The 14395-nt window shown below is 40.3% G+C and overlaps 1 protein-coding gene across 1 annotated transcript; it reads left to right on the top strand.

Moving 5' to 3' along the window:
- Positions 1-622: 622 nt before the first annotated feature.
- ttf2 (transcription termination factor, RNA polymerase II) lies at positions 623-13974 on the top strand. Its single transcript, XM_070914308.1, has 23 exons — positions 623-650; positions 1014-1119; positions 2883-2969; positions 3159-3228; positions 3601-4446; positions 5071-5191; positions 5453-5635; positions 5877-6034; positions 6526-6607; positions 6841-6966; positions 7128-7278; positions 7769-7874; positions 7988-8172; positions 8814-8967; positions 9176-9267; positions 9622-9707; positions 10347-10489; positions 10570-10749; positions 11275-11330; positions 11587-11740; positions 11974-12056; positions 12694-12768; positions 13018-13974. The coding sequence occupies exons 1-23, from the start codon at positions 623-625 to the stop codon at positions 13160-13162; spliced, it is 3417 nt and encodes a 1138-aa protein (XP_070770409.1). The 3' UTR covers positions 13163-13974.
- Positions 13975-14395: the final 421 nt, after the last annotated feature.

Genomic DNA, 14395 nt, shown 5'->3' with positions numbered 1-14395 from the left:
AAAAGCGATGCTACTGGAGGGAAAACGTGCGTAATAGAAACATAACAGTAAGAATTTTCGAAGCCTGCCGCCATGTCAAAACAAAGCCCGCGAGAGTAAAAACAAAAAACGGACGACTAACCAGCTGTTGCATTATGGGTAATGTAGTTCAACTGCAGTTTTAAAACGTCGGTTTCGCTAATTTTATTTAAATTTCAATTTTTGTTTCAGATAAACGACTATAATAGTTAAAATATATTTATAATATATAATACAAGTACACCTTTTAAGAAAATTAAAAGTGAAACCTGTGTCGAAAATTAGCTTCGAATTATATCCGGTTTAAAGGCGCTTCGCAAAAAATATTTCACAATAAAGGTAACTGAGAATAAAATCTGGCGTGCCGTTGACTTTTCGTTTTGCATACGGAAGTTGTCATGTAGTCTACGCCATATTACTATATATATTATTATATCTTTATTTCTACGGTAAATATAGATTAATTCTATTAAATAATTTGGACGTTAACATTTATACTGATATTTATACACCGGATATGATTTCGGACAGTTGTGATTGGTCGATATGAAAATACTTAGTTTCATGTTTTAGCAACTGAAACTGAATTGAACGTGACTGAGCAATGGAAAAGATTATATGTCCTGTCCACGGTAAGTTGCAATAAGCTAATGGTAGTTAATTGCTTGTTGTGAAATAGAAAGTTAGGTATTATGTTGGGTTTCCAGAAGCCATATTTATATGTTATTCCTTGAAATACTTTGTGTTATGTGTATGACAAGGCAGCAGTTTCATGATCCGTGTAAACCAGTTAACTTTAGGGATACACCCAGATGTATGGAGATACATAGGCCGTAGTACATAACATATCAGTTTTATTTGAAACTTGTGTATTTGAATCTATCTAAAAAGCTAGCTTGTGGCAAGATGTGGTTATCCTTTGAGTTAACTTTCCCTTGCTAACTCGCAGTAAGTAAAACGTATTTGCTAAATAACTTCTCTGTGTCCCCATACAGGCATCGTGTGTATGTTAAAAACGGGCGTAAAAGATGGACCAAATAAAGGCAAAAGCTTCTACGTCTGCGTTGACAAGCAAGGCTGTGACTTCAGTCATTTGGCCAGGTATTCACATCACCGTGGGGCAGATACACTATATTGCCAAAAGTATTGGCTCACCTGCCTTGACTCGCATATGAACTTAAGTGACATCCCATTCTTCATCCATAGGGTTTAATATGATGTCGGTCCACCCTTTGCAGCTATAACAGCTTCAACTCTTCTGGGAAGGCTTTCCACAAGGTTTAGGAGTGTGTTTATGGGAATTTTTGACCATTCTTCCAGAAGCGCATTTCTGAGGTCACACACTGATGTTGGACGAGAAGGCCTGGCTCTCAGTCTCCGCTCTAATTCATCCCAAAGGTGTTCTATCGGGTTGAGGTCAGCACTCTGTGCAGGCCAGTCAAGTTCATCCACACCAAACTCTCTCATCCATGTCTTTATGGACCTTGCTTTGTGCACTGGTGCACAGTCATGTTGGAACAGGAAGGGGCCATCCCCAAACTGTTCCCACAAAGTTGGGAGCATGGAATTGTCCAAAATCTCTTGGTATGCTGAAGCATTCAGAGTTCCTTTCACTGGAACTAAGGGGCCAAGCCCAGCTCCTGAAAAAAAAACCCACACCATAATCCCCCCTCCACCAAACTTTACACTTGGCACAATGCAGTCAGACAAGTATCGTTCTCCTGGCAACCACCAAACCCAGACTCGTCCATCAGATCGCCAGATGGTGATCGTCACTTCAGAGAACGCGTCTCCACTGCTCTAGAGTCCAGTGGCGGCGTGCTTTACACCACTGCATCCAACGCTTTGCATTGCACTTGGTGATGTATGGCTTGGATGCAGCTGCTCGGCCATGGAAACCCATTCCATGAAGCTCTCTACGCACTGTTCTTGAGCTAATCTGAAGGCCACATGAAGTTTGGAGGTCTGTAGCGATTGACTCTACAGAAAGTTGGCGACCTCTGCGCACTATGCGCCTCAGCATCCGCTGACCCCGCTCCGTCATTTTACGTGGCCTACCACTTCGTGGCTGAGTTGCTGTCGTTCCCAATCGCTTCCACTTTGTTATAATACCACTGACAGTTGACTGTGGAATATTTAGGAGCGAGGAAATTTCACGACTGGACTTGTTGCACAGGTGGCATCCTATCACAGTACCACGCTGGAATTCACTGAGCTCCTGAGAGCGACCCATTCTTTCACATATGTTTGTAGAAACAGTCTGCATGCCTTGGTGCATGATTTTATACACCTGTGGCCATGGAAGTGATTGGAACACCTGATTTCAATTATTTGGATGGGTGAGTGAATACTTTTGGCAATATAGTGTATCTCCTCGCTGGTCCCGTGTCTAACACTGTGAAACGACTTTAGAGAGGATGTCAAAGGCGAGGGTGGATCTCTCCACCAAAACAGAAGCCTTAGGGATATTGTAGTCCAATCCAGAAGTGTTAAAAGTCTAATACCTCAAAGTAAGAGATGCAAGACACATCTGTTTAGATTGTCACTTTTCTGTGTTTACCCAAGTCTTAGCTATCTCTTATGGCTTTTGTGGTATTCATACTGTCATCCAGTTTTATTCCACTGATATCAGCCATTACTTAATACATACCTAATACATGATGGGCCTGAGTTCAACCATTGCCATTGTCAAAACATTTGAGGTTATAACGGGTGGTTATTTAATGACATAATGGTTAAATTGTTTGGCAAATTTTGGATTCCATTTTCTGCTTTTGTGGTTCTGAGAGAAAATGTTTTGGGGTTTTTTTCACAGATTTATGTTTTCTGTTTTTGATGTGCTTTATCATTATCATCTCCTCTAGCATCTCACCATCCCACTGCCTCCATCATGAAGATTCGATAGTGGAACTCCAAGCTCTCACCTACAGTCAACAACAGCAGAGCCACAGGTGGGTGTGCAGGTGGATTGTTTTATGGTCCAAAACAGGAAGAATTTTCTTTTGTAAAGTAAAGAAACGGCATTGCTGTTGCAAGCTTTACATTTTAATTTGGCACTTGAAGCTACCTGTCTCTAGGTGACCACACACCTGGTTAGTTGGACTGGACCTCTGACTCTAAGTTCATTCTGTTTTTTCCAGGTTGTTCTACCGGTGTATTATGGGCAAAAAAGCAGGCCAGAAGTGGTGTGGAAACGTGCCTTGGACTGCAGTAAGAGACGGCACCTGTCACAAATTTCACCTTACACACACATTTCTATACTTCAGATACCTTTTATCACCAACCGTATCTGGGACTCATTTGCTGTAAACAACACTTTTATGTCTTCAACCCTGTCTCCAACTCTTACTCATCACACACTCGTGTTCAGAGCTCTATGTTGAATTCTTGATGATCTTGATAATCTTCTTGTCACGAGATAATCAGCAGATTAATCAATTATGACAATAGTTAGATGCAGACCTACATAAGATAAACAACATCATAAAATGTTATTCTAACTTAGTAGCTTCTTAACTTTTACAAATAAATATCACGTCAGTCTCAACCTCTAACTTTCCTGTCTGTTTTCCATCATCGCAGCCAGAGAAAGAAAAGAGAAACCCTCTATCTGACACACAGCTACCACCCTCTTGCCTTCCACCTGTCCGAAACCCCTTTAAGGCTCCTGGCAAGACGGACAAGGACTCTGAGTGGAGAAGAATGCAGTGTGGTGGAGGTGATGAGAAAAACAGTGAGACAAGTCACAAGGATGTGGAGAGCGTAGCTGTAGGAGTGGAAGATGACGAGGAGGAAGGGGAGCTCAATCCATTGGATACTTACCGAGATAAACAACTTCCACAGGGGATGAAGTTAAAGAAGAGAGTTTCAGATGAGGAGAGAAACAGTGTCAAAGCTAACACTGGGGAAAAAATGACAGAGAAGGACCAAGACAAGACTAAAGAGAACCACACTGAGCAGGGAGGAGCAGAAAAAACGATTTCTACCTCCAGTGTCAAGGCTGTTCATCCCATGAAAATAAATCAGACCTCAAAGGATCCTCACAAGGACTCGCCCCAGCAACCAACCGATGGTCAAACCTGTCTGGTGGAACAAACTCACCCTACTGTCTCTAAATCTGCTCCCAGCAGTAGCACCCAGGCTTCCAGACACTCTGATAACACCAGGAACTCCACATCTACCAAACCAACACAGTCAGAGTCCAGTCAAATCAAAAACCTCCAAGACGACGATGACGACGACGACGACGACGATGATGTAGTGTTGGTGTCAGCGAAGCCTGCTACACAGAAAAGTCTTCCAGTTTCTGCTGTCCAAAAGACCCTGACCACCTTCCCTGGGTTCCAGACAGTTTCTAAGGTCAAAGGTCAACAGGAAGATCCCAGAGGGCTGCACACCCTGCTCACCACTCAACTCAAACAGAAAAAGGTGAGTAAGTGACCAACTGTGAAAGACATATTCTTGTCATAGATTAGCTTCTATGGTACAGATTAGAGCTGGGCTAATACCAATTTTGTTTTAAAGAGTTCTGACCAAGATATGCACCTCAAACATATCTTCAGCAGTTCCTCACTGCAATTTCTTGTGACTTGTCAACACTTATACACCAAAATATATTTGTGATGCGTCAAATCAGCTCATAAGATTGACCATACCAGTGTAATGGTTGGGCTCTTGTACAGATCTACCACAGTCCTGTGCCTTCTCGCTGTAATCCAATGGAAACTGAAACTGGGAGCAATTTGCTGCAGCAGCCACACACAGAATATTTTCATTACTTTTGAATTAAATATTTGGCAAGTGTTTTGTATTTACGAGCTAATCATGCCATCTGATAGATCTTCTCTGCAGTAGTAGCAGCTCGTATGTTCAATTATCTCATTACGGTCAAGTCAAACAACGGCATATCGTTTGATCACTGGTTAATTCTCGCTGATTTTAATATTTTTAGGCTCATGTGTGAACAATAAAAAGCAGGTTAGGTTATCTTTTCTATGTATCCGTTTTCATCTGTCTGTCTATCCTCTCACCCCTTTTTCCCCTCCTGTTAAGGCCACCCTGTCTATGGTGAATGTGGCGGCTCTGCCAGATAAAGGCGAAAGGTTGAGGACTCAGGTCAAAGAGCTGGAGGACGCGCTGGGGTCCCTGAGCCTCACTGCTGCTTCTCAGCCTGGTAACTCCCTCACTGTACAGTAGGAATAATATATGATGGCTTTTAAAGATTTCACTCTATTCTACTGCTGTTGTAGAAATGAATTCATGTTTTTAATTAGGTCAAATAACCTAATTTAGAATTAATAGCTGAAAGTACAAAGATAAAGAATGACAAATGTCAACGAAAAGCTCTATAATATCATAAATATGGTGAAACAGTTGAATTTACATTAATAACAGTGTCTGACCACTGCAACTATAATGTACAAATTACTCTCAGGGTCCCAGGATGGATGTACCGGAGGTGATGCTAGTCCAGGTAGCAGCCAGGTTAACCCATTCAGTCGGCAGGGTGGCACCATCCTGCTCTCCGCCCTCCCAGACCCAGGCCCCTCCCAACACCAGGCCTCTAGCAGCTCCCTGGGGCTCCAGCTGAGCCAGGGATACACCCAGATGTATGGAGGTAGGCCGTAGGACATAACATATCAGTTTTATTTGAATCTATCTAAAAAGCTAGCCTGTGGCAAGATGTGGCTATCCTTCTTCTCAATATTCAATAATCAATATTTGATTGAATTTGCATTTCGCATTTTGACCCTGATTTTATTTTTCTATCCTAACTATTTTTCTCTGGATTTTCTATCTCACTGCTTTTATTTATCACTTGTGCAAACACCCTGACTCTCAGTCCTTCATGTTTCCAGCAAACCCACAGGTCCAGGCCTTTTACGGTGGCAGGATGACTGACGACCGTCTGCTGGCGGTGAAAAATGCCACTTGCGAGGCCATCGACCATCTCCACAAATCCCTGGAGACCTGCCCCAACCCTGAGGCTGAGGCTCCAGACCCCAAGGGCATCAAGGTTACACACTACTTCACTCAGAACATCAGACACCACTAAGGAGATTTTGACGAAACTTCAGGGAATGATGCATTTATTGTTGCATTCTGATATGTTTTTAAAATAAAAAATGACTCGCAAACATGTGGACATATCACCCAACATCAGTGTTGGACCTCACTTATGCTCTTGTTGCTGAATGGGAGGAAAACCTTGTAGCCAGGTTCCAAAATCTGGTGGAAAGCATGAAACCAGAAGAGTGGAGGCTGTTATAGCAGCAGATTATTGCCCATGTTTTCGAATGACATATTCAGCAATCACATATGATTTTATTCTTTGGGTGTCCACATACTTCTGGCTATTGTATATTTGCTATTTTTAGAAATCAGTTCTTAGAAATCTTTGCTGAAAATTCATCTGACCATTGGCTATAGAAACAGCCTGTATGTCCTTTTTTGGTTGGTCCATTATGTTACTCCGATATCATTTCCCTCTTGTGATTGGTCGGTTAGGTGTCGCTCCTAGCCCATCAGAGGAGAGCTTTGGCCTGGCTGCTCTGGAGAGAAACCCAAAATCCCTGTGGAGGAATTCTGGGTATGTTCACCTTTTTTTTTTTTTTTTTGGTCTTTGATCTTTATTAAAGAGGTTACAACGAAGACTGATTTTAAATAAATAAATTATGAAAGATGTGAGATAAAGATGATATAATTGTTTTCAGTTTTCTCCCCTCAAAAGACAAAGCTAAGCAGTTTGGTTAGCCAAGAATGACCCTTGCAAAGAAGCTTCAAATTATAATTGTTTGTTATTTTCTCAATCTTTGGATTCAGCGGACGACATGGGTCTGGGGAAAACCCTGACCATGATTTCTCTCATACTGGCTCAGAAGATCAAGGCAAAGAAGGAAAAGGAAAAGAAGGAAGAGAAGAAGCTGGAGAGCTGGCTCTCCAAAACTGGTAACTAGAACCTTTTCTCCCTCTTTCAGTTGGTATGACAAAATACAGTATGTAATACTGTCCATGCAATTCATGTTTGAATTAGATAATATCTCTGTTTTGTCTGAAATCCAGAGTATTTGGAGTTTGATTCGATTTGTTTTTGTTTGTTGATCATCCAGACTCCAGCGTCGTGGTTTCTAAAGGCACTCTGATCATCTGTCCTGCCTCCCTGGTCCACCACTGGAAGAAGGAGATTGACAGACATGTCAAGACAGCCAAGCTGACTGTGTACCTGTACCACGGCCACAACCGTGAGAAAAATGCCAAACTGTGAGGGAACCATGCACACATTCACACATGCACTGCTGTTTTCTCTTTTCAGCACTCTGTCTCTATTACTTAAGACGCAGTCACACCCTGTTTCCTTTGGTCTGATCCAGGAACAAATGAAAGCTTCCTGTGTTATAGTTTTGAGAAAAAAAGAGCACTGCAAAGACAGAGCCCGCTTTCTCTTTGTGTTCTGACAAAACATTTCACACAACAAATAAACCAATTTCTTAGTTTTTACTCATAATTTGCTTGGAATCATTGTTGTATTAATTACAGAATTTCGTAAATCAATAACACAGCATGATCATATAATTACAGTACGATTTCACTGAAAGTTAAACACTGGTATCGAACTACTACCTTGATTTTATGGTCTCAAACTGAACTCGAGGGAAACAATATTTGTTGATATGTTAAAGGCTTCAACACTTAAGACATTAACTTCCCTTCCAGTTTAGAAGATTTGACAGTGTTCTCTGTTGTCCCTCAGGCTGGCAGATTATGATGTGGTGGTAACCACATACAGTTTGGTCTCTAAGGAGACCCCAGTCCAGAAGGAGGATGCTGGGAAACCCCACAAAGATGCTGATGATGTGGTGAGTAATATCCAGTATATTTATGATGTAAAGCACTTCTGACTTCAGCATTTATCAGCTTTAATGCTGTAAAGATTCTTCCTGTACCCTTCATCCCATGTTGTTTTCCTCAGCCATCACACTCAGGTCCTCTTCTGCGAGTGGCCTGGGCCCGGGTGGTTCTGGACGAAGGCCACAACATCAAAAACCCGAAAGTGCAGACCTCTATAGCTGTCTGTCAGATGAGGGCTCGTGCTCGCTGGGCTGTCACTGGTACACCCATCCAGAACAACCTGCTGGACATGTACTCGCTGCTCAAGTAAGTCTTACCTGGCAGAAATGCTTCCTCTGGTTTGTCTGCATGATGGACATGTGGGGTTCTGGTGTGTTTAGTATTAAATAATTACAGAAAGCTTTTGTGACCACTTACTTTATATAGCAAATTGTGTTCCTGTCAAATGCACTTTGACGCAAAGTAAAATGGCAAAAATGAAAACTGGTGTTTTTCCTCACAGTTCAAGAGTTATGAATGAAAAGTGCTTCATAAATGTCCACAAGGTGGCGCTATAGATTAACCTCAACTTTACAAATTCTATTGAAATCTGTGAAATAGTTTTGTATCCTTTTGAAATATCAGGCGAACAAACAATCATACGGGAGCAAAATCAACACCTTAGTGGTAACAAAATGACCAGGTGGAGAGAGAATAGGCTCAACTTTAAAGATATTTATTTATTAAGCAGCGCTATGAACAGCCTGTAGACTATTCTGATTCGACATTTTGCATAAGGAATAAGTGAAATTATGATTTTTTCCCCCTGAAAATACACTGAAAATGATTCTGACCCTGAAGTGGTTTTTGAAACTAACATAACTGCATCTTCACTGCAGTCAGGTGAAGTCAAGTTGGTTAATTGAATGAGATTCTGTTCATTCACTGTCTGTCTGTCGATCTGTCAGGTTTCTGCGTTGTTCTCCGTTCGATGAGTTCAAACTCTGGAAAGCTCAGGTGGACAATGGCTCGAAGAGAGGCAGAGAGAGACTCAACATCCTGACGAGGACTCTGCTGCTCCGACGAACCAAAGACCAGCTGGACTCCACAGGGAAACCACTTGTAAGGACGGCACACACCTTGGACTTCTATCCTTATGGGAACATTACATTGAGTCTTTTATTTTGTCTTTAAATGATGGCAGAGTATCTGCTTGCCACAGCTGCTTGCAAGCTACAACTGAGTTCCAGTTGCAAGCTACAACTGAGTTGATTGATTCAAACATCAACACACACTCAGATCCAAAGTCTTGAAATGTTGAATGTTTCAGGTGTCTCTTCCTGATCGGTCCTGCGAGGTGCATCGACTCAAACTGTCCCAGGATGAACAGGCTGTGTATGATGTGGTCTTTGCCCAATCCAGGTAACATAACTACTTGTCTTTGTTTTTTTTATTATTTAACCAAAGATTTATGGGGAAAAAAATATCTCCCATATCCTTTAGTCTATATGTTGTATTCACTTTTTCTTTTTTGGTTTGGAAGGTTTCAGACTGAGCAGCCATGATATGACTTTGTCTAATTCTGAAAGTGCTAAGGAATGGTGGTTTACGACTTCTTTACCGATCTCCTTTAGCTTAGGAAATAAGGCCATCCTTAAAGGAAGGAAAGAAGATATCCCCATCCCCCAGTTCCTTGTTTCATTAATAGTTTAAAGACAACACAGTAGATAAATAAATAAAATGACACTAGAATGGTGATTTGCTCTCTTCCTCTAGATCCACTCTGCAGAACTACCTGAAGAGACACGAAGGAAATGATGTGAAAAAGGGAAACTCTTCCAGTTCCAATCCCTTTGACAAAGGTGAGATATCAGCTGGTTGTTTTATAGAGTGTTATGAAGACTGCCCCAATTATTGTGAGAGGTGTGACTGTGATTATATGGAATTATATTTGTGCCTCAGTCCAGAGCATGCAATTTGACATTTTGAGCACAGACACAGATACAGATTACGTTTTGTTGAGACAGAATGATTTAATTTGACCAAGCAGAAATCTATTTTATGCTCAGTTAAGTAAATACAATAAAGTGTTTGCATGTTTGCTATTATCCACATAAGTACACAACAGTCTCTCTGTCACGTCCTGTCAGGTTGAGCGAGCGTGCAGACAGTCTGCCACAATTACAGCTAATCTGAAACTTGGAGTAGGCAACCTCTGATCTGGCTGTTTTGTCTCCAATTGCTTGTAGGATTATGAGCATGAGATTATGCTTTTTGATATTTTGCGGTCTGTAAATGAAGGAGAATATATTGTTTGCCTAAATCATCTATTGGCCTCACCACACATGCATTCTGAATTTTTTTTTGTTTGTTTGTTTTGGATTGATGTTTTTAGAAAGTTGTATGTATAAAGTTATGTGGAGAATATTCCAGTCAAACCTAATCAGTGTTGCTATTACTAATGGTGGTGTTTGTCAAAATTGTATGTGTTCCCTCCCCAGTGGCCCATGAGTTTGGTATGTCCCAGGCTGACCCTGCTGTGTCGAGTTCCCAGCAGCCCCAACAGACGTCCAGCACCATCCACATCCTGTCCCTGTTGCTGCGCCTCCGACAGTGCTGCTGTCACCTGTCACTTCTTAAGAAGGTATGTTTACCAGTACACCACACACACAAGTCCAACTTAATATTATACACAAGCACTGATTTCCTTCCTTCTCTGCTCAGACACTTGACTCGTCTGAGCTGCAGGGTGATGGGATCGTCTTGTCTCTGGAGGAGCAGCTCAATGCCCTGTCGCTCTCCTCCAGCCCCTCACCATCGGGCCCTGACCCCAAAGACACCGTGGCTCTTAATGGCACCCGCTTCCCCTCAAAGCTGTTTGAGGACACCAGTGAGAGCACCAAGGTAGGCAAGCGTTGTGCTCAGCACCCTAACATAACATTTACACCCTGAATGTGAGAATGCATCCTGTGGGCTGGTAATAAGATAGACTAAGATAAACTACTCGCTCTGTTCAGAATATGACTGTTGTTTTTGTTCACCAGAGGCCACCCAGATCAAAATAACAAATGACTTGTATGCAGGATAAATGGTTGTATCAGAATGGTTGGATACTCTCTGTATGTGAAAAAAGTAATTGTTGGGGAGGACAGAAAGCACATGAGGGTATTTGGAGACAAGTTCAGCTGCCATTGTTGATGAAGATGATGACAGATCATATCTTCAGATAGTTACTTTCATAAGTCATAGGTTAAAATCTGTCATGCCTGGTGAGAAAACTCTCACCAAAAATGTTTGACAGGACAGGGTGTGATACAACATATCAAAGTCAATGTTCATTAGTACAAAAAATCAAAAATGTTCCTGTACCACTAGTGTTATTTTATCAAATTTTAAAAACGAACTAATTCTTTTACCTCCATTTTCCAGATTGCTGCTATTGTCTCTGAGCTGACGGCAATCAGACAAAAAGGTGATCAGAAAAGGTAAAACATTCTCACGCTCGCGTCAGACAAATTTTCATTGTTTGAGCACTTTAAGGAGAAAGATTGAGTGATCGTGGTGTCATACATATTTACCTTCGTCACGCACTTCTCCTATATACGATCTTTTGTAAGGACTATGCGTTAATTAACCTGTAAACTACTGACATCTGTTAACCTGTAAGTGGTCACCTCAATTGACACAAGAGAACCATGAAATGTGTAATCCACATGGTATCTCCTCTCTGGTACTGTGTAGCGTGATCGTGTCCCAGTGGACCAGCATGCTCCACATTGTGGCAGTTCATCTGCAGCAGATGGACCTGACATACAGCGTTATCGACGGGAAGGTGAATCCCAAACGCCGCATGGACCTGGTGGAAGAATTCAACACTAACCCTAAAGGGCCGCAGGTAAATCTCACCTAAAACTCTCGACCCTAAAAAAAACAGGAACAGACTACAACTGTTCCTGCTTTTAAATTAATAAGCAAGTATTTTAATGCACTAGACAACAATTAAACATTTGATTTTAATAGTTAATAATTTCTGTTGTTGTTTAAAGGTTCGTATACACACCAGTGTGCCATTTAACATATTGTGAGTAAATATAAATATGGATTTATATTTCTGGTTTTCTGCCAAAGGTGATGCTGGTTTCTCTTTGTGCTGGAGGGGTTGGACTCAATCTCATCGGTGGGAATCACCTCTTTCTCATGGACATGCACTGGTGAGACGCACTGACATGCGCAATATAATTGCAGATGTTTGCTTCCCTCTGCTTGAAGTAGCCAGTCATTTACATAGTATGTGGTCTGCATTATTGTTGTTTTATTCCTTTTATGCTATTGGTACAGTACATCTTGTTATAGCTCTTTATTTGACCTTCAACTGAACTTCACTTGAAAAATTGTTATTATCACACATCAGCTGACCCTTTTTTTTTTTTAGCAGTTTTTAACATTTTTAGTTTAGCTGAAACTTGAGCTTCATCCAGTGTTTACACTTCAACTGTCTCTTCAGCCCTTCCAGTGCTTCAGCTTCAACTGTTATTCCCATAGAACATCTTACAAGTAAAGAATTGACATTTAAAGACCTTTTATAACCTTGCATTATTGAATATGGTAAAATAAACTTCTTTAAGAATTGAAATAAAAATAAAATAAATAAAAATCTCTCTCGCAAACAAATCCATGCATACCCTCCATAGATAAAACACAGTAACACCATTTGGTGCTGTTTTGCAGTGACTACAGTCATCACAAACGGATGAATGAATAATGCTACTAATGAAGTGAGAAAATCTGTGACATTTTCAGTATAAGAATGGTTGAATTTTAACTTCTAACCCCTGAATACTCTGACAGGAACCCAGCTTTGGAGGATCAGGCCTGTGACCGCATCTACAGAGTTGGACAAACTAAAGATGTCACCATCCACAGGTAACAAATCAGCAGGACATTATTGTATTACATCATATGACATTGTTGCAAAAGGACAGTATTGAGAGGAGTATCAGGCTACAAAGTGACAGAATAAAACACCAAAGTACAGTTATAGTTGCCTAAAACTGTTCCAATAAAAATCGTCAGTCATGTAGGCAGGAGTGAAACCACAAACTCACAGATTCATGAGAAAATGTTTGCCTTGTTTGTTTATATTTTGGTATTTGTGTGCGTATGTGTTTTCAGGTTTGAGTGTGAAGGCACAGTGGAGGAGAAGATTTCCACACTGCAGGTGAAGAAAAGGGAGTTGGCCCAAAATGTGCTGTCAGGAACAGGAAGCACCTCCTCCAAACTCACCCTGGCTGATCTCAAAATCATTTTTGGTGTCTGAGATGGGAGAGAAAAATTCAAAATTCGGCTGAAAAGTCTTGAAATAACCAAATAAGACAGAGCTAATAAATAACTTAAATCTAAGATACTAGAGAGCTAATTTTCTATATTTTATCTGCATCCTAACTAAATGTGCCTCAACATTTTATTTCAAGTTTTCCTTTTCTTTAACTGTCCAGAAGTACTATTAGCTCTGTTCACTCAGATGCGTGCTGCTTTTAACAGATTTATTTTAACAGTATTTCAGTTGGTGTTAAATTAGAGGTAGCATTAATTCAGAAACTTGAAGATAGTCTTTTCTTGCTCCAGTGCATCAGTTTCTCTTATTTTTTTTTATCAAGAAGCACATGAAGCTGTTTATACTTGACTCGAAACATGTTAATGCACACTAAAATCATCATGCAACATCTGTGTACACAACTACAAATGTATTTATTGCTAAATGCATTTCGAAGTCTGACCTTGAGTGCAAATGCCATCGCGGACACAGGTTAGGAACTCTTATACTCCTTATCTTTTGGTCCAGAATGATGCTTTATGGTGCTTTTTTTATGTTATGTGTAAGTGTGGTAAATCATTTAGTAATATTTTTAGATATGTCTTCCAAGTTCTTATTATTTTATTATGCTAAGTCACAGGGACATTGCCTGCTTTCAGAGTTATTTTAATTTCTGGTACCTGACTTGTTGGAGTGAGGCATAAATGTCCTAATTGTGTTACCTCATGGTAACACAATTATATAAACTCATAGTTTATATCCTTTTTAAAGCTGTTTCCAAATGCCTGTTTTAAGTGTTGTGCATTGTTGTATGTGTGTTGATATGATTAAATAAATTCAGGTTATGGAAGTTAATGTGACTGCTTGCTGTATGAAGTCCTTTGCGTTATAAATTGAAATAATTCATCAATTCTGGATGATTTGGATTTGAGGATCAAATGAAACTCTTTAAGATATATTAGAAGACAAGCATTTCCTAATATTTGAATATGAAGATTGTGTCTATTTGCAATATTTTTTTGGACACTGAAGAATGCAAATATATTTTCATATCTTCTCTATATAAGGGAATTCTGAATACATTCGTTTATTTAATGTCACCAAGCAATATGAGCAAAAAAAAAAGTTAATTGAGTTACTTTTGTGTGTTTGAACATAACAGTATGTGGGAGGTGATGACATATTATACTTTCATCAATTGTTATTATGTAGTAATGTTTAGTATCAGATTTATCC

This window comes from Enoplosus armatus, chromosome 11, assembly GCF_043641665.1.
Source record: "Enoplosus armatus isolate fEnoArm2 chromosome 11, fEnoArm2.hap1, whole genome shotgun sequence".
Taxonomy (NCBI): domain Eukaryota; kingdom Metazoa; phylum Chordata; class Actinopteri; order Centrarchiformes; family Enoplosidae; genus Enoplosus; species Enoplosus armatus.
This window is presented reverse-complemented; position numbering and strand designations above follow the sequence as displayed.

Excerpts from the sequence above, each read along its gene's own strand:
- ttf2 (XM_070914308.1), top strand. The coding sequence starts at position 623 with ATGGAAAAGATTATATGTCCTGTCCACG. Across the intron at positions 2,970-3,158 it reads CAACAACAGCAGAGCCACAG|GTTGTTCTACCGGTGTATTA; the intron begins GTGGGTGTGCAG and ends TGTTTTTTCCAG. Across the intron at positions 9,708-10,346 it reads TTCCAATCCCTTTGACAAAG|TGGCCCATGAGTTTGGTATG; the intron begins GTGAGATATCAG and ends TTCCCTCCCCAG.